We start from the raw sequence: 19,222 nt of genomic DNA, 5'->3' as shown, positions 1-19,222 counted from the left end.
GATTGAACAAGCACATCCTAAGCGTTAAAATAATTGGTAATTAGTCAGACTTGACCACCAATAACTCGCTCAAATACTTTGATTGAATGGAGAGAAAACAAAGCGAGAGCTTCAGAAAATGAGGAGAAAGCAACCTTTGAAGTTTCAGTTCACTCAAGCGTGAGACGTGCACACTGTGAAATATCAATGAAACTTCCAGCAGTCCGCAAAAACTTCTGTCAAAGAACCCCTTGTATTTTGTTTTCTATTCAACTTTACAACTCTTTTTTTTTTACAGTATTAAGATGAAGAAATTCTCCTTCAGACAAGCTAAGTTTTGAATTTTGGCATTTTGAAGACCAATTTACTACTTTGGCTAATTGTTCCTGGCGACTTACATGTATTGGTGGTTTGGGATGGTTGGTCACATACTCTTCCATGCAAATCCATCAAAGCTTTTTTTTTACCCCCATTTTATTCGCAGATCGAGATCCTGTAGCAGAGAAAGATGTTGCCAATTTAGTGATCAATTTTGGTCCTCAGCATCCTGCTGCTCATGGTGTGCTTCGTCTTGTTCTGGAATTGAGTGGAGAGGTAAGAACCGGGGATCTTACAAAGAGTTGCGATTGATCCGATCAATCACAACTATGGACGGCCCGCAACGTCAGCATAGATTATGCATGTCTCTTCAAAATATTTTCCAACTATGATGTATATTCATGCATTCAATATTTTCTTGAGAATTCACTATGTTTCTCTTTGTTTACAAAGGAAATTGTGCAAATTTTCTGTAGAAAAAAATTATGATGCTGATGGATTTCCATAGAGTTACGATTGATTGGATCAGTTGTAACTCTTTGTAAGACGGGGCCCAGGGGTGTTTTTATACAACCATCCTTGTACTATTTATGGGACATGCAATGTGTAAAAGGCATGTACAGTGTAATAAAAAAAAGGAGAGAAGGAATGTGTACATGGATATCTTTCTATCAATCTAAAATCTCTGAAACCAACAAAAAATCAAAAGAAATGCTTTTGATGCATTTAACACTGTAATTGAAGATTTTGTGTAATTTTCTATCGTGCCGATAATAATAGAACACATAAGTGTATGTGATGAAATTAAGATGGTGTTTCCGGTCACTTCCTATTTCACCTTTTTGAAGCACTAAAAAAATGATTTCCGATGTAATTTTATTCTGGGCTTCATTTTTGTCTCACCTGCGAAGCAAAGTGAGACTATAGGCGCCGCTTTTCCGACGGCGACGGCGGCGGCGTCAACATCAAATCTTAACCTGAGGTTAAGTTTTTGAAATGACGTCATAACTTAGAAAGTATATGGACCTAGTTAATAAAACTTGGCCATAAGGTTAATCAAGTATTACTGAACATCCTATTAGAGTTTCATGTCACATGACCAAGGTCAAAGGTCATTTAGGGTCAATGAACTTAGACCATGTTGGAGGATTCAACATCGAAATCTTAACCTGAGGTTAAGTTTTTGAAATGTCATCATAACTTAGAAAATATATGGACCTAGTTCATGAAACTTGGACATAAGGTTAATCAAGTATCACTGAACATCCTGCATGAGTTTCACGTCACATGACCAAGGTCAAAGGTCATTTAGGGTCAATGAACTTTGGCCGAATCGGGGGTATCTGTTGAATTACCATCATAACTTTGAAAGTTTATTGGTCTAGTTCATTAAACTTGGACATTAGAGTAATCAAGTATCACTGAACATCCTGTGCGCGTTTCAGGTCACATGACCAAGGTCAAAGGTCAATGAACTTTGGCCGAATTGGGTGTATCTGTTGAATTACCATCATAACTTTGAAAGTTTATGGATCTGATTCATGAAACTTGTACATAAGAGTAATCAAGTATCACTGAACATCCTGTTCGAGTTTCAGGTCACATTATCAAGGTCAAAGGTCATGTAAGGTCAATGAACTTTGGCCATGTTGGGTTTTTTTGTTGAATAACCATCATATCTCTGTAAGTTTATTGGTCTAGTTCATAAAAAGTGGACATAAGAGTAACCATGTATCACTGAACATCTTGTGCGAGTTAGAGTAGTGTTCAAAGTCAGTACTGCTGCTATATTGAACCGCGTGATGCAGGTGAGACGGCCAGAGGCATTCCCCTTGTTGTTTATCACAGACACAGATGACAAGTGGGACCTCGCACCTCAGATTTGTAAAAAGTCAAATCAATGTTGGTCGATTCCTTTAATTCATTCACATAGGTTTCTATGGATTTCCTGAGAAGTTATACTTCTGACGATTTGAAGAATCTGTCAAAAGAATAACTGCCACGAGCCAGAGATGTAATTTATTAAAGAAAGTGGTATACTGAACATCACCAACTCAGAACACCACATGTGGGACAGTGAGTTATTGCTTGGAAAAAAGTCCCTACCAGCATGAAATTAGGAAATGTTATGCTTATTTGGCTAATTTCTCCGCGTTACAGTATTATGAAAAAATATATACAAAAATAGATCAAATTGGGCAGTAATTTTATTATATAAAGCATGAAATATATAAGTTTCACCTGGATACTGATGGATTTCCATCCTTTAAATCAGAATATTCTCTTTTCACTCTGTATAGAGCATAGTCCGCTGTGACCCCCACATCGGTCTCCTTCACCGTGGCACGGAGAAACTGATTGAATACAAGACTTATATGCAGGCCTTGCCTTACTTCGATCGTCTCGACTACTGCTCCATGATGTGCAATGAGCAAGCCTACTCCCTCGCCGTTGAGAAGATGCTGAATATCACCGTCCCCGAGAGGGCTAAATACATCAGGAGTAAGTATACATGTAGTTTCCAGATATTACACCTCATCCAGGGCAATAGTAAGAATTATACACATGAGGTACCTTTTAGACATCAGGAGTAAGTATACATGTAGTTTCCAGATATTACACCTCATCCAGGGCAATAGTAAGAATTATACACATGAGGTACCTTTTAGACATCAGGAGTAAGTATACATGTAGTTTCCAGATATTACACCTCATCCAGGGCAATAGTAAGAATTATACACATGAGGTACCGTTTAGACATCAGGAGTAAGTATACATGCAGTTTCCAGATATTACACCTCATCCAGGGCAATAGTAAGAATTCTACACATGAGGTACCTTTTAGACATCAGGAGTAAGTATACATGTAGTTTCCAGATATTACACCTCATCCAGGGCAATAGTAAGAATTATACACATGAGGTACCGTTTAGACATCAGGAGTAAGTATACATGTAGTTTCCAGATATTACACCTCATCCAGGGCAATAGTAAGAATTATACACATGAGGTACCTTTTAGGCATCAGGGGGGCGTTTCATCAACATTTTTGTCCGACAAGTTGTCAAATCTGACAACTTTCCTTGATAATGATCGGCCGAGAGTCACTGTTACCATAGTAACTGTCGGATAAAACAGTACTTGTCGGACAAAATGTCCGACAAGTCCTTTCATGAAACACTCCCCAGGAGCAAGTATATATGTAGTATACAGATATTACATATCATCTAGGCAATAGTATACAATTAATGCACATTTATGAGTGTGTTATGACGATGCAGCACACTCGAGGGTATTTACAATTATGCGAAAGCAAGAGGCGCTTGCGCCGAGTGCTTTTGCATAATATTGTGAATGCCCGAGAGTTGCTCGCATCGTCACTAACATCACGAATCTTAAAATGTGCATTAATTGTTTTATAAAACGGGTCGGCAAAATGATTTTTTCATGGAAATCTTGTTCAAATCCCTCCAACTTGTGTACGATCGCACAGACGAAGAGACCACAAGACTGTCAATTATGACATCACAGGCGTATCTACTATGCGCGCCTAAGTAAGCGCATCAAAATCCTATAGCCAGCCTCTTACTGAACGCGTACCAGTTTTTACGCGCTACTGGAACTAATGCTGCACAAAAATTGCACAGTGCTGCACAAAAAATGCACAGTGCTGCACGAAAAATGCACGACTGGAAGGTTGCGCATAATTAAAGCATGAACACGTGACTTGAATACGCACTCACCATTGGCTACATCCTTGAACCCGTTTTATAATAAGATTTATACACCTGAGTTTAATACCTTTGGCAGTCCTTCACGTTAATAATTTCGTGGAGCTCAATAAATTGCTCTCCTCTTGGTAAATCTTGTAGTCCCACATGTAGACTTCCATGGTGTTGCCATGAAAATCTACATATGGGACTATAATATTTACCAAGTTAAAATCCAAATCAGAGTCGGGAAAGAGGTGAACATTCTTCATTTTTCTGATAGTTTTCAACTAAAGCAAAATAGCTTTAAGGAAAAAGGAATTATGGAAAACAGATGGCCATTTCATGGATTTCAAGATGAAAATGTGAAATTTAAACCATTTTTTTTTTGGAGCGCGACTTTTTGTTCTTATTTTTTTCTAGGAGCGCGGTAGGAGCGCCAGCGGGATCGCGCTCCTCAAAAATGAAGGTCTGCTTTGGTACAGTCATGCAGAGGCATAGCTGATGGCATATGAGCTATTTGAAACAAGTGGGGGTTGTTATTCTAATCCGAGAGCATAAATGATATGTATTTTATATTTAATTAGATAGTGAGGTGGATCCTTCTTATCTGATAAACCATCCTCATCTTGAATCCATGACTGGTCAATAGAACTAGTCATCAGTACCAGCCATTAGCAAATTCAAATAACTGGTCATGTGATAGATTTCAGCCAATCATTTGTTTAGAATTCATATCACTGTTTTGTACACCCATTACCAAATGAAATTGTAAACTGTTATGAATGACGATAAAAAATGATAATACCAACATCCCTTGAGCACCTTTTCTTCAAAGATATCGGGGAAGAAAATGCGTTATCCGTTTTATATCTCTTTTGTTCTTTAGTCATGATGAGTGAGCTGACCAGAATTGCCAATCACATCATGGCCGTGGGAACTCATGCCCTGGACATTGGAGCCATGACCCCTTTCTTCTGGCTTTTCGAGGAGAGAGAGAAGGTAAGGCCAAATGGTTTATTTCCAATTCGTCTAATGCCAATTGGTCCAGTTGCCAACACGTCTACTGTCATTTGGTCAACCATCAGTTCGTCCACTATCCACATGGTGTGATTTCTAATTCGTCCACTCACCTTTTGGTCTAATAACCAGTTGGTCCAGTAGCAGGGTTCCCGGCCCATCATGGAAAATTATTTTACTTTTTTCCAGTCAGGGAAAAATCAGGGAATTGGATAAAAATACATCAATGAGGGAAAAATTCCTGAAATGATGGAAAAATAAGGGAATTTTGATCAGTCCAAAAGTCAAAAGCACGTTAGTCAGGGTCTGTTATATTTTGTTGCATATAAAAACAACATCCATTGAATGATTGGTTATGGTAGTACTAATTAGTTATACATTTTTTGTTTTTATACTGAAAATACATTTTATTCAATGCAACAACTTAATAGAAAACATGCGAAACTGGGAATGGGTTTTAAAGATTACATTACGTGAATCTCCCGTTTGATTCCCGACCGCACTTCGGACTGCACACTGCGGTCCTATACCCCATTTTTCATTTGAAAAATCTCAACAACATTTCCAACCCTGATAAACCCATCTTGGCCAGGTAATCCCCTTGTCTCAATTTCACCACCACGGGCCAGTAAACGAGCTGTGCTATTATGTAAGACTTGTCTGCCTGTAGAAGAAAGAAAGAAATGAAGGAAGGAAGAAAGAGAGAGAGAGAGAAAGAAGGAAAGAAAGGAAGAAAAAAGTTTCTATTAACGCGTGTATACATGGAACTCCATGCACTCACCAGAACTACACACATTGCAATCCATCGTGTGTGGACCCCTGCTGTGACCGTTGATGCTGGGGTGTGTTATCTTCGGACCGAGGTCAAGAAACAGGTGTTTTTATACTTAATTTCATGCTTGAGGGCAATAGGGTTTGTAGTACTCGGAGAAGAGAATGGATAAGGGAAACTGGGGTATACTGCTCTTCAAAGCAAGATTTTCGTCATGATCAGGGAATTGTTAAACTTGAATAGGGAAAAATCAGAGAAGTTTGTTTTCCTGAAAAGCTGGGAACCATGAATAGCCATTTAATCCATATACCATTTCGACTAAATGGATAATAAAGTGCAAATTTGGCGAAATGAATTAAAATAAAATTGATATTAGATCAACTGGTTAAGAGACAGAATGGTCGTAGAAAAACTAGACAAAGTGATGATTGGACCAAATAGTTAACTTGTTGATGGACAGGATGGCATTAGACTTAATGAAGGTAGGCCATGTGATGAGTGGACGAGTTGGCAATAGACAAATTAGCAATTTACCATTCAAATTGCAACCAGATTTAGCATTCAAGGAAGTTTAGCTTATCAGGGAGGTTTTATTTTGATTCCTCGCCCGGATGTTCTTTATCATCTTAAAAGTCTTAATAATAGTAATTTACTGTCAAATGTTGTAACTATTAGAAGCATTAGTAGTATGACAGTTAAACAGGGTGCTACATTTATTAGCAAGTAAAAGCAAGTAAAAAGTTAGAGTCGGGCAAGTGTTTTGAAGTAAAGACCAAAACTACTTGCCCGAATTGGGCAGGCGAAATTCTCACAGTAGAATGACCAAAATAAGGGTCGATAGGATATGGTATTGACCCTAATATTGGTCATGGCAGGCAAGATAAACTCACTGTGGAAAAAAAATGCATTAACAAGGTAGATCAGTTCATATCAAAAGAGAGAAAAGGTCAATGGCTTTAGAAGAGGTAAAACTATTTTTTCAAGGATTTTTTCGGCAAGTCAAATAGATTTTGGGGCAAGTATGTTTCAACTCTTTAAAAATTTACTTGGCCGACCGGGCAAGTACTTTTAAAAAGTTATGTAGCACCCTGAATTCAACATTATTTTTCTTTTCCCCCAGACCTTTGAGTTGTATGAACGTGTATGTGGAGCTCGTATGCATGCAGCGTACGTCAGGCCTGGCGGCGTCTCGCAGGTAAGAAGCAACAAAATGATTAAAATTTAGAAGTACCTTTTTTGTAAATTAATTTCTTTTTTATTTTCCCTACAATACATGGAATGTACATTATAATGGCAGGATTTCCAGCTTATTAGGGAAATCATGATAATTTTATTTTATTTTTTTTTATCACCTTTATTCAAAACAAAGCATAGGAAGGTACATACAATGAAAATAAGTACTGATTTCTTCCCCTAAAATTCGAATGTTTAGTTCACAGACTTTTTCTAGGAATCTGATCAAATGTACTTTAAAAAACAATTTTTGATTGTTTTTTTCAATGGAAATTGTCAGGGACTTTATTTTGACTAAAAACAGGATGAAATTATTTCGTTTTAATCAGTACAAAGAAAAATAATGAAACATTTATGAATTTTGGCTAAAAATACTTTTTGCATTTGATTTGTACACAAATTCATCTTTTAGAGCAATTTTGGGTTTACTTGCACCTACGAAATGTTGCGTAATTTCAGAACCATGTTCCCTGGGGTCGCAATTTCGGTCTAAAACGTTGTGGGAGAAAGTAAGTAAGAAGTAAAAGGCGAGCGACGCGGTTAACTAATTTTGCGCGGCAGACTTATCTAGAAAAATGTCGAGGGGAGGGCTTAATAAACCCCCCCCCGCCCCGGTTAGTAGGGTTAAATGCTGGGAACTCCGAATTGCTAAAATGGGTGTTTGGAACAATATCCATATGAATATATTGTATGTGTATGCTAATGATGCTCAAGCCATCAGCTCGTGAGCTTGTCCACGGATATATTTTAAAACATGGACAAGTCATTTTTCTGCCATGAGAACAGGCACTCGCAACGCAAGTAACCTTGGCATCTCCGGAATTTCTTCTAATTTTGTCTGAGATATACAAATACCTTACTCAATGTCTTCACTGGGATGTAATTGAAGGCGTCTGTACAAGTCAACCGTTGCTTTGTCAGGCAGGAGTGTGTATTGATTAAGGGACCTTTGTGTGCACATGGTCAGATTGTTCCTATGAACTGGCTAATGAAACAGTGCCACAGGTATTGAAATTCAATAGGCAGCCTTAATTTATAAGTTACCAGGTGACACAAGTTCGATTCCCACTTGGTGCGTAAGGCAATTAACCCTAAGAAGCCCCCCCCCTCGACATATTTTGCGATAAATTCGCCGCTCAAAATTTTTTGACCGCGTCGCTCACAGACTTTTTACTTTCAAGTCTCCCGCAACTTTTGAGACCAAAATTGTGACCTCCGAGTACACAGTTTCAAAATTACGCAACACTTCGTAAGTGCATGCAGACCCAAAATTACTCCAAAATGTTTTTGTGTACAAATCCAATGCAAATAGGGTTTTTTTAGCTAAAATTCATAAAATGTATCATTATTTGTCCTTTTACTGCTTAAAATCAATTAATTTTGTCTTATTTCTGGTCAAAATAAAGTCCCCCAAAATTTCCATTAAAAAACAATAAAAAAGAAAAAGAAACAAGGAAATACATAAGAAATTTGGAAAACAATAGAATGCATAAGAAAATGAATGTGATGTTGAAATTTTTTAAAAATAAATTTACGTTTTAGGGGCATTATTTTATTAATTAGAGAAAACTTATGATTTTATGCATAAATTAGCATAATTAATGAGCAATGAGATTTTTCGCAGAATTTGATTGTATGGTTTTGTAGATAATGTTATGGGTAACAAGCGTGCCAATTTTCGTTGCGATCGTGCGATCGACGGCGGAGATCATAAGGGGGGGGCTGAATCAGCCCCCTCCAAGTCTTCTTAGGCATTGATATGGCCCAGTCTATTTAGGGTTAATCCTCACTACCAGGTCCCTCGGTGAGGACCTTAAGCAGTTGGTCCTCTGGTTGCTTGCTTACGAGCATTCATGCTTTCTGAATAGCAATCAGGTAAAAAAAAAGCATCATCACCACATCTATTTCATCGTCTTATTTCAGAGTCGTTATCCTAATCATGATCATTCTATTCATATCCCTGTAGGACCTCCCTCTAGGCTATCTAGATGACATGTACGATTTCATCAAGAACTTCTCGATACGTATTGATGAGCTGGAGGAGGTAAGCAAAGACGACTGATACTAATAGTATGCATCATCAAAGGCACTTGAATTATTTGATTTAAGACATAGCGACACAGAATATGCTAGATGAAGTCATATAGTACATTTTTGGTGCTCTTAAACTGCGGCCTGTTGCATAAAAGAAAAACTTTTTGGGCGGGCCAGTTTTCCAAAGTGTTAATGTCAATGGCATAATTTTGTTTGTCAGAGGTTTTTTTTTTGTTCTTTTTTTTCTTTGTGGCAAAAGTTTTATGTTACTGGCCCCAGGAGTGTGCATTGGTAGTATTTTTTAGGTGAACCCTTTTTTTGCAGTGGGATGCACAAAAAGTTGAATGTCTTGTGATGCATTTTAACTACTTGTGATGCTTAAAAGAAATACTCCCGTTTTATGTTCATTTATGTAGTCATTACGGATGGTTACCGCAGTTACTATTAAAATGTTAGCTAATTATTAAAGTGAATCTCCTTGGTAGATGTCAGTTGTTATTGTCATTTGTGTAATTTGATCCCAGATGTAACTTAAAGGGGAAGTTTATCCTGAAGAAAACTTTGTTGTAAAAATAGCAGAAAAAATAGTAAAAAATATTGGTGAAGCTTTGAGGGAAATCTGTTAAAGAGTAAGAAAGTTATTAGAGTTCAAAGTTTTGGATTTATAACGTCATAAACGAGCAGCTGCCCCATGTGTTATGTAATATAAAATGTATGAATTTCAAATTTTGTATGGTTCCTGATGACTTAATTTTGTTTTCTTTTCATGATCGGGTGTGAAATGATTTGTCTATTGATATACAAAAGTTACAGTGAAAACCATTTTCAATTTTCTGAGAAAATGGCATTTCATTGATTTTTTACCATTCGTTATGTAGGAATGCTGCTCGCATATGACGTCACAAATCAAATAATTGAAATTCTAATAACTTTTTAATTATTTGATGAATTTTTCTCAAACCTTCGGCAATATTTTTTATTATTTTTCTGCTATTTTTACAATAAACTTTTTGTCAGGGTGAACTTCCCCTTTAATCCAGGAAAGATTATTACCAGAGAAGTCATCTTTACTCAAGTTTGCACATGTGAGTGAACATGATTAGATGAGAGTTCTGTGTCTTCGGGACAAAAGTGAAGAAAACGCGGAAGAGCATGTGAAAAAAACTCCCAGGAGCTGCTCCTGTTGTTGGCGTGTAATATATTCCTGATTCTAGGAATGGCTTAGGGATGAATTTTAACTGTGCAGTCGAGAATCCCTCACTATTCTTCGCCATAGTTATGTGTAATAGATAGATAGATAGATAAATGGTTTATTTATAAAATCAAGACATCATCGCGGCCAAGGCCAAATTGCGATGTATTACAAGGTAATAAAGACCGAAAAAAATATTCAAACAGTAACATAGATAATTACAAAATAAACATTACGGATAAAGTATTGTATTGAAACTAATTGTGTTGTGGAATTCTAGAAAGAATTATTAAATGAAAGTGAATTGTGTGTCCACTGTCTGGGAAATGAATAGTGTGTATGCCATTGTAATATTCAACTATGATGAAATCGGAAATAATTAACAAATTAACGGGATACACTAAACAAATTGGCAAGAGGTATTTCAAATGACAAAAACATAAAATTATAAAGGAATAAAAACTGTACATGTATGATTCATGCATGTGCTATTATGAGTTTATGAAAAAGTGGGTAGTGTATGTATTCATAATTCCTTTAGTAGACTGCCAGTTTCTTTAAATTTTACGTTTATTGATTTCAAATAATTACCTATAAAAAAATAACATACCGGTAATGAACAAATTCTTAAAATCAGTGAAAATTATGAAGATTATGGTCAGGAGCGTTTCCTGGTGTGTAATGTATCCTTGTTTCATAATTTCCCTATCACAGATGTTGACGAACAATCGCATCTGGAAAGACCGTACCGTTGACATTGGTGTGGTAACGGCCGAGGATGCCCTCAACTACGGATTCAGCGGGGTTCTGCTGCGTGGATCCGGTATCAAGTGGGACTTGAGGAAGGTCCAGCCGTATGACGGCTACGAGAAGATGAACTTTGACATCCCTATAGGATCCAAGGGAGACTGCTACGACAGGTTGGTGTAGCAATCCTAATCTCATTGTTTGATCAAGTTCAGATAATAATAATAATATAGGTATATTTACCCGGGGAAGCGGCTTCAGTTCTGAAAACGGTTCTCCCAGCGGGCCCTGCTATTGTTATTACCCCGGCTTTAGCTGAGCTGCTTAGGCGCTCAAGCATTCAAGGTATTTCTTCCTATTGGGTACCCATTCACTTCACCTGGGTTGAGTGCTGCACAATGTGGATAAATTTCTTGCAGAAGGAAATTACGGCATGACCCTCTGTTCTAAAGTCAGAAGACTAATCCACTGGGCCACAACGCTCCATCTGAACTTCGATGAAGTTCAAGTACTTTGGGGAATACCATTAGGTCTATTTCATCTCCCTTCCTCCTTTGACTTTTTTTACTTTTATTTTTTTTTTCATCTCCAAAAAGGGAACATCTGACATAATTTGTGATTTACATTGTGGTCAGTATTCTGAAGTGTGGTTTAACTTAAACCATGGTCTAAGTCTGCATGGCCTAAAATTATGGGGAGCCAAATTTTCTGCTTATATTGTTTATTTCTTATATTCTTCATTCTATTTCCTTTTGCTTTCATAATGAAGAAAAATACTTCAAAGTACTTCAGTTATCATTCCCAGACATTATGGGCATCATATGAGTTAATGAATTGGATGTGTACTGTTAGGGATTTGTACCCCAATTGGCTCTCCATAGTTAAACCGCAATTTCAAAAACCAGGGTTTAATTTAAACCCGAGTTCAGAATACTGGCCTGTGTGTTTACATGCCACTCCCCTGTTTCATAGATGGATATAAATTAAATTTTGATTTTCAGTCATAACAGATACATGTATCATGAGAGTGTCGCCACATTTCTTTTCAATGTCTTCCTGGATGTTTTTTTTTTTTTTATAAATTTGAGCAATACTAAGTACAAGATATTCAGGATTGTATTTTTTTTTACAATTTTATTTTACTTATGTCTTTTTCATAGGTATCTTTGCCGAGTAGAGGAGATGAGACAGAGTCTTAGGATTGTCCACCAGTGTCTGAATGAGATGCCAGAAGGCGAGATTAAGGTGGATGATAATAAGATTAGTCCACCAAGCAGAGCTGAGATGAAGGTGAGAACGGTAGGATAGGATGGTGATGATACTGGTGGTGACGATGATTGTTGTTGTGGTTATGATGCTGGTTTAGGTTGATAAGAAAAGTATTTCATCTAGAAGAGCTGACATGAAGGTGAGATGATGAGGAATGCGAGAACAGGATGATGTTAAAGATGATGGTGGTGGTGGTGATCATGATGATCATGATGATGGTGGTGGTGGTGATCATGATGATCGTGATGATGGTGGTGATGGTGATAGTGAAGATGATGGTCATGATGATGATGTTGATAGTGATGGTGAAGATAATGGTCATGATGATGATGGTGATTGCGAAGATGATGATGATTATGATGGTGATGGTGATGATGATGTTAATAGTGATGGTGAAGATGATGGTTGTGATGATGATGGGGATGATGATGGTGATAATGGGGATGGTGATTGCGAGGATGATGATAATGATGGTGATTGCGAAGATGATGATGATGATGGTGATGATGATGACGGCGATGATGATGATGATTATGAGGAGTTGCAGGAGAATAATGTTGAAAGATAATGAATTTTATGATGAGAATTTGATGATGGTTATGGTTAACATTACTAATAAGAGTCCATCGATCAGGACAGATATGATGATGTTGGTGATAATTAAAGGGGAATGAAACCTTTGGAACAAGTAGGCTTCTGTCGAAACAGAAAAATCAAAGAATAAGAACAAAGAAATTTTGAGAGAAATCGGACAAATAATGAGAAAGTTATGAGCATTTGAATATTGCAATCTCTAATGCTCTGGAGATCCTTCCATTGGCAACGCGACAAGGATGTATGATGTCACACATGAACAACTTTCCCTTTGATGGACTATGAAATACCCTGAAAATGTCTCTTTTTGCTTTTTCGTATGGTGATACAAACTCTTTATCCATGATGTATTCTTTAAAAATCTGTATTACATGCCCTCCTATAGAAAGAATACATGTTCTACTGATAGATGTAATAAAAGAGGCAATTTAAATGAAATATATACTAAAGTAATGGGGAGAGTTGTTCAAGAGTGACATCACACATCTTTGTCGCATTGCCAATGTGAGGATCTCCATAGCATTAGTGATTACAATATTCAAAAGCTCATAACTTTCTCATTACTTGTCCGATTTTTCTCAAACTTTCATTGATCTGTTTCTTTGATTTTTCTGTTTTCACACAAGCTATCTTGGTCCAAAGATTTCAATCTCCTTTAATCATATTCCTAACCTCTTGGATCATATTTTTTTCCTCATTCCAGGACTCTATGGAATCCCTAATCCATCATTTCAAGCATTTCACTCAAGGTTTCCAAGTTCCTCCAGGAGCAACATACACTGCCATTGAAGCACCAAAGGTGAGTTATCCTATAAGGGGAAGTTCACCCTGAAGAAAACTTTTTTTTGTTAAAATAGATGAAATAATGAAAAGTATGGGTGAAGGTTTGAGAAAAATCCATTGACCCTAAAAGGACCCCTCTACATATCTCATGATAATTCTGCTGTGTGAAATTTTTCAACCGCGCAACTTTTGAGACCAAATTTGCGATGCCGGGTACAGTTACCAAACTACATGTATGCAACGTTATGTAAGTGCATGTCAGACCCAAAACTGCTCAAAAACGGGAATTCATGTACAAATCCAATGCAAATTGTGTATTTAGCCCGAATTCATAAATGTATCATTTTTTCTACTTTGACTGATTAAACTTAAATAATTTTGTCTTGTTTATGATCAGAATTAAGTCTGCAACAGTTACCATCGAAGAAACAGTACAAAACAAATATTTGAAAAACAAAGAAATACATAAGAAAAAAATAAAGATAAATAAGATACGTCAGAAAAAAATTGCGATACCAATATTTGTTAAAGTACATTTGATTGGGATCCTACAAAGAGTGTGAATAAAAAATGAACAGGTTGAGGCAGTATGATAGTTGATTAGAGCAAATGTTTTATTTCATGAATAAATTAGCATACTAAGTTCATTACATGAAAAATCTTATTAACCATACAGCCTTGTAGATTAACCATACAGCCTTGTAGATTATATCGCACACTACCACTGCGCAAATTTTCGCGGCGCTTGCGTGATTGAAGGCTGAGTTCTCGGGGGGTGGGGGGGGGGGCGGAATCCATTCTTTTGCTGAAGGAAGTTATGCCATGGCCATCTCATATTCTCATTTTACTTCTCTTTTCTACTCTTTCCTCTCTGTCTTGATACTCTTATTCTAATTGCTTTTTCCTCCATAACCTTTTTTTCTTTTTTCTCCATCGCCATCTTTCTTTTCCCCTATTTCCTCTATGTGTCCTACTCTGATTCTTCCACCATATTTATTCTCTAATGTTTTTATTGTTTTTTTCATTGTCCCCCCCCCCATCTTTCATTTACTCATCATCATTTCTCTGACAGGGTGAGTTTGGTGTTTACATGGTTTCCGACGGCTCCAGCAAGCCCTACCGGTGTAAGATCCGCGCTCCCGGATTCCTCCATCTCGCCGGACTCGACAAAGTGTGCAAGGGTCACATGTTGGCCGATGTCGTAGCGATCATCGGTGAGTGCTTGTAATTTTGCTTTTGATCGAGTGAGAAGTTAGTTTTGCTTCATGGGAGTTGCGGCATGTGCTTGTAATCCAGGCTACATTTGAGAAGTTATGAATTGATGCGGACGTTCAAAGTTCAAGCCCCGACTGGTCTCTTCTTTCAGATTGTGATGTTAAAGATAAGCCTCAGATTTAAATAAGCATATCAGGGTTCCCGTCTTACAAAGAGTAACGATTGATCTGATCAATCTGTGATCAGTATAATGGAAATCCATCAATGTCATAATTTTTTTCTTTAGGGAATGTGTTCCATGTCCTTTGAAAACAAAGAGAACCATATCCAATTGCCAAGAGAACAGTCAACGTATATCCATACATCATTTCTAGAAAATATTTTGAAAAAACATGTATTTTAAGTGTTGACGTTGCTTAATTTCCATATTTACATTTAATCAGATCAATCATAATTCTTCGTGAGACGGGCCCCTGCCAGTTGATAAATTCCCTACAGTGACTCAATAAACTGATCAACCTGATTGTAAGACATATCCCCACTTCTCTCCATCCACACTCACATGAAATTCTCAAGATACAAATTTCATGTGATCTAGTATAAAGGTCAAAGAGAAGATACTCTTTCTTTGTAATCTCTAATTTGTAATCGAATCATATTTGTTGATTGTAATGTCTGTCTTTAAATTGGGTCTTTCCTGATTCCTTACTCATACACTTTTAACAAGGTTCCATGACATTTGCTCCGGCGGCAAGTGCTCCAATGGAAAATCTTCACATTAAGGCAACCATAACCCAACCCTAATTCTTATCTTTACATGTACATTGTTCTGAACAAATCCTCTATTACAATCCTAACTCTAACCCTATGCCTTCTGAGATATTAAGACCGGAGTAATTGTTGTAGGAGCAAATGTTGTGTCATTGTTTAAAGGACAAGTCCACCCCAACAAAAACTTGATTTGAATAAAAAGAGAAAAATTCAACAAGCATAACACTGAAAATTTCATCAAAATCGGATGTAAAATAAGAAAGTTATGACATTTTAAAGTTTTGCTTATATAGTTATATGAACGAGCCAGTTACATCCAAATGAGAGAGTCGATGATGTCACTCACTATTTTTGTTTTTTGTTTGAAATATGAAATATTTTGATTTTCACGTCATTGTCATGTGAAATGAAGTTTCATTCCTCCCTGAACACGTGGAATTCCATTATTTTAACATTTTGTGCTTCAGGCAAGGAGGTCCTAATCATCAAATTCGTAAAAATTGAAATATTGTATAATTCAAACAATAAATAACAAAAGAAATAGTGAGTGACATCATCGACTCTCTCATTTGGATGTAAGTGGCTAGTTCATATAACTATTTTGTTGAAAATAAGCGAAACTTTGAAATGTCATAACTTTCTTATTTTACCTCCGATTTGGATGAAATCTTCAGCATTGTGCTTGTCTGATTTTTCTCTATTGATTCAAATCAACATTTTTCTGAGGTGGACTTGACCTTTAACAGATATAATTTTCATGTCAACCCAACTTTTTTTTTCTTGTTTGCAGGTACACTGGATGTTGTGTTTGGAGAGGTGGACAGATAGACCTACCCGCATATCTTCAGACCGTCACATACTCATCAATTCAAGTAATCTTCGGGGAGGGTGGGGGGGGGGGGTTAGATATGATTACAAAATCCACAAGTTTTCCTGAAGAGATTATTTTATCTATATCTACCGAAAATACCCATCTTCAACTGATAGTACAAGTGGGTCTGTCCAAAATCATATCACAGTTACAGCGAAAGCTGTATTTAAAGACAGTTGTTTGTTTTTTCGGACCGGATCCTTTAATACATGTACTTGATTCAGTGAGGAATTCTATTCTTGGGAAATGGTCTTTCCACAGGTGATCCATCTACATGAAAAAAAATGAAAATCCATGATTTATCGTTCGAAATAGACATAAAATTAAATACTCCAAAAATTTGCTTTGCCCCATTAATCGTGGGCCTGGCAGCCACCGTGCAGCGCCAGATCGACGAGGCTCTATCCCTTTAATTGTTGAACGCCAAACAGGGTAGCAGCAACTCCCATCTTTTAACGTCTTTTGGTCTGATACAGCCGGGGTTTGAACCCCCGACCTTCCGGTTGTGAGACAGACGCTCTACCAACTGAGCCAACACACATGAATGCGGGTAGTTGTTGAAGCAGGTTGACTGTTTATGAAATCTGTATTTAGAGCTCCTATCTGGAAGGTAACAGTTTAATTAAACCCGATTGGCTTCTTATTTCTTGAATTTCCATTGGCTTTGGAAAGGTAACACCAAATGGTTCAATTGGTCTAATGCCTTCCAATTCATCCAACTCGTTTACTGTCATTTGGTCTACCATCAGTTCGTCCACTGTCCACATGGTCTAATAGCCATTTTTCCACTCACCATTTCGTCTAATAACCAATTTGTCCAGTAGCCATTTAGTCCATGTACTGTACCATTTTTGGTCAATTGGAATAAGTGTTGATTGGGCAAAATTTTAGATAATGAAATTGATATTAGACCATATGGTTTGAGACGAAATACTCATAGACAAAGTGATGATTAGACAAAGTGATGATTGGACCAAATGGTTGTTAGACGAAATGTTGGATGGAATGGCATTAGACTAAATTAAATTAGACCATGTGATGAGTGAAACAGTTGGCAATTTACCACACCAAATTACAGTATGCAATTGGTTAATGTTGTCGGTAGCAAAGTATTAATTTTGTAAATAATGATGAGTTGTAATTCAAATTTTTGAAATAGTTGAGTTTATTGATTTTCATATTTGGGGGGTTAAAAATACCTTATCTCTTGGTAAAGACCTCGCATTTCAGGTATCAATGTTAACAAATATAGGGTTTGGTTCTCTGACAGACTAATAATACTTTTTTTAAAAGGGAATGATATGTTTACTTCACATACTTTAAAGTTTAATGTATATTCTGTAAATAAATTAATCAGTCAAACAATAGATAATTGGAATCCTGTAAAACCTCTCAAAAGAGAATATTTGAAGAGCAGAGATTTATAGAAACAAACGTTAGATATATACATGTAATGCATTTCTTAGGAAGTCACAATGCTCATCCTTGTGTGTGCCATGAACTGTGTTGAATATATTTATACAGTGTAGTATTAAAGTTTTGCAATTCATGAGCACATAGCTTGCTCATACAGAAGTAAACAGAAGTGTTTCAGATAAGGCTTTCTGAATGTTACTTGGAATTTCTGATTTCTTTGACCTGTTAAGCCCTCGGCCTATCTGGGGTAATCTGAAACTGAAATCAGAACATGTTTAACAGGTTAAAAGTTTACTAAGAAACTTATAGCAGGCCAGTGTAAACAGAGCGCTATGACTACCATTGTTTGAAAGAATAAATAAAGTTAACTGAATTGATATGGTGTATGTTTTTTTTTCTGTAATATCATGAAGTCATGTGATTGACAGTATGATGCAGTTTTGGGCAGTTTGGAAATATACATTGTCTCTTAAAGGTCAAGTACACCCAAGAAAAATGTTGATTTGAATGAATAGAGAAAAATCAAACTAGCAGAATGCTGAAAATTTCATCAAAAGCGGATGTAAAATAAAGTTATGGCATTTTAAAGTTTCGCTTAGTTTTCAAACAACAGTGATATGCACAATTCAGTGACATGCAAATGAGACAGTCAATGATGTCCATCACTATTTCTTTTGTTAATTATTGTTTGAATCATGCAATATTTCAATTTTAACTGATTTGACAATAGGGACCAACTTGACATAACCAAATGGTATTCAGCAATGCTAATTTCACATGTTCAGGGAGGATTTAATCATCGTTTCACCTGACAATGAGGAGAAAATTAGAATATTTCATACAACGAAATACAAAAGAAATAGTGAGTGGATGTCGTCAGTCTCCTCATTTGCATACCGACTAGCATGTGCATATAACTGTTTAGTGAAATTAAGCGAAACTGTCATAAGTTTCTTAATTTACATCCAATTTTGATGAAATTTTCAGTGTTGTACTTGTTGGATTTTTCTCTTTTTATCCAACTCAACCTTTTGTTAGGGTGGACTTGTCCTTTGATAGCATATGGGCGGAAGGTAAAGCTATGTCTTTGTTTTTGCGGGAAATAAAATGATACATATCTTATGACCGGCTCATACAAATAACAAGAAAGGGTGAGAGAAAGAGATAAATGAAAGAAAGAAGGATGAGCTGAAAGAGAAGTTCACTGATAGTGAAGTGAGAAAGGAGTGGGGAAAGAGATTAAAAGAAATTATCTGAGTAGAAGAAAGAAGCACAAATCCAGAGCAAGAAAGAAGTAA

At 36.7% G+C, this 19,222-nt stretch overlaps 1 protein-coding gene across 1 annotated transcript in view; it reads left to right on the top strand.

Annotated features, from left to right (window-relative positions):
• LOC121419955 (NADH dehydrogenase [ubiquinone] iron-sulfur protein 2, mitochondrial-like) overlaps window positions 1-16,855 on the top strand; it is a 28,711-nt gene extending 11,856 nt beyond the window's left edge. Inside the window, exons 3-12 of the mRNA XM_041614454.1 lie at window positions 464-573; window positions 2,598-2,799; window positions 4,897-5,009; window positions 6,920-6,994; window positions 8,999-9,076; window positions 10,973-11,178; window positions 12,166-12,295; window positions 13,572-13,667; window positions 14,724-14,865; window positions 16,428-16,855. Of these exons, the coding sequence (XP_041470388.1) occupies window positions 464-573; window positions 2,598-2,799; window positions 4,897-5,009; window positions 6,920-6,994; window positions 8,999-9,076; window positions 10,973-11,178; window positions 12,166-12,295; window positions 13,572-13,667; window positions 14,724-14,865; window positions 16,428-16,465 (1,190 nt within the window). The 3' untranslated portion in view covers window positions 16,466-16,855. The remainder of the gene's footprint in view (window positions 1-463; window positions 574-2,597; window positions 2,800-4,896; window positions 5,010-6,919; window positions 6,995-8,998; window positions 9,077-10,972; window positions 11,179-12,165; window positions 12,296-13,571; window positions 13,668-14,723; window positions 14,866-16,427) is intronic.
• The last annotated feature ends 2,367 nt before the right edge of the window (window positions 16,856-19,222 follow it).

This window comes from Lytechinus variegatus, chromosome 8 (assembly GCF_018143015.1).
Source record: "Lytechinus variegatus isolate NC3 chromosome 8, Lvar_3.0, whole genome shotgun sequence".
Classification (NCBI taxonomy): Eukaryota; Metazoa; Echinodermata; class Echinoidea; order Temnopleuroida; family Toxopneustidae; genus Lytechinus; species Lytechinus variegatus.
The sequence above is the reverse complement of the archived record's forward strand: the minus strand, read 5'-3'. Positions and strand labels throughout refer to the sequence as shown.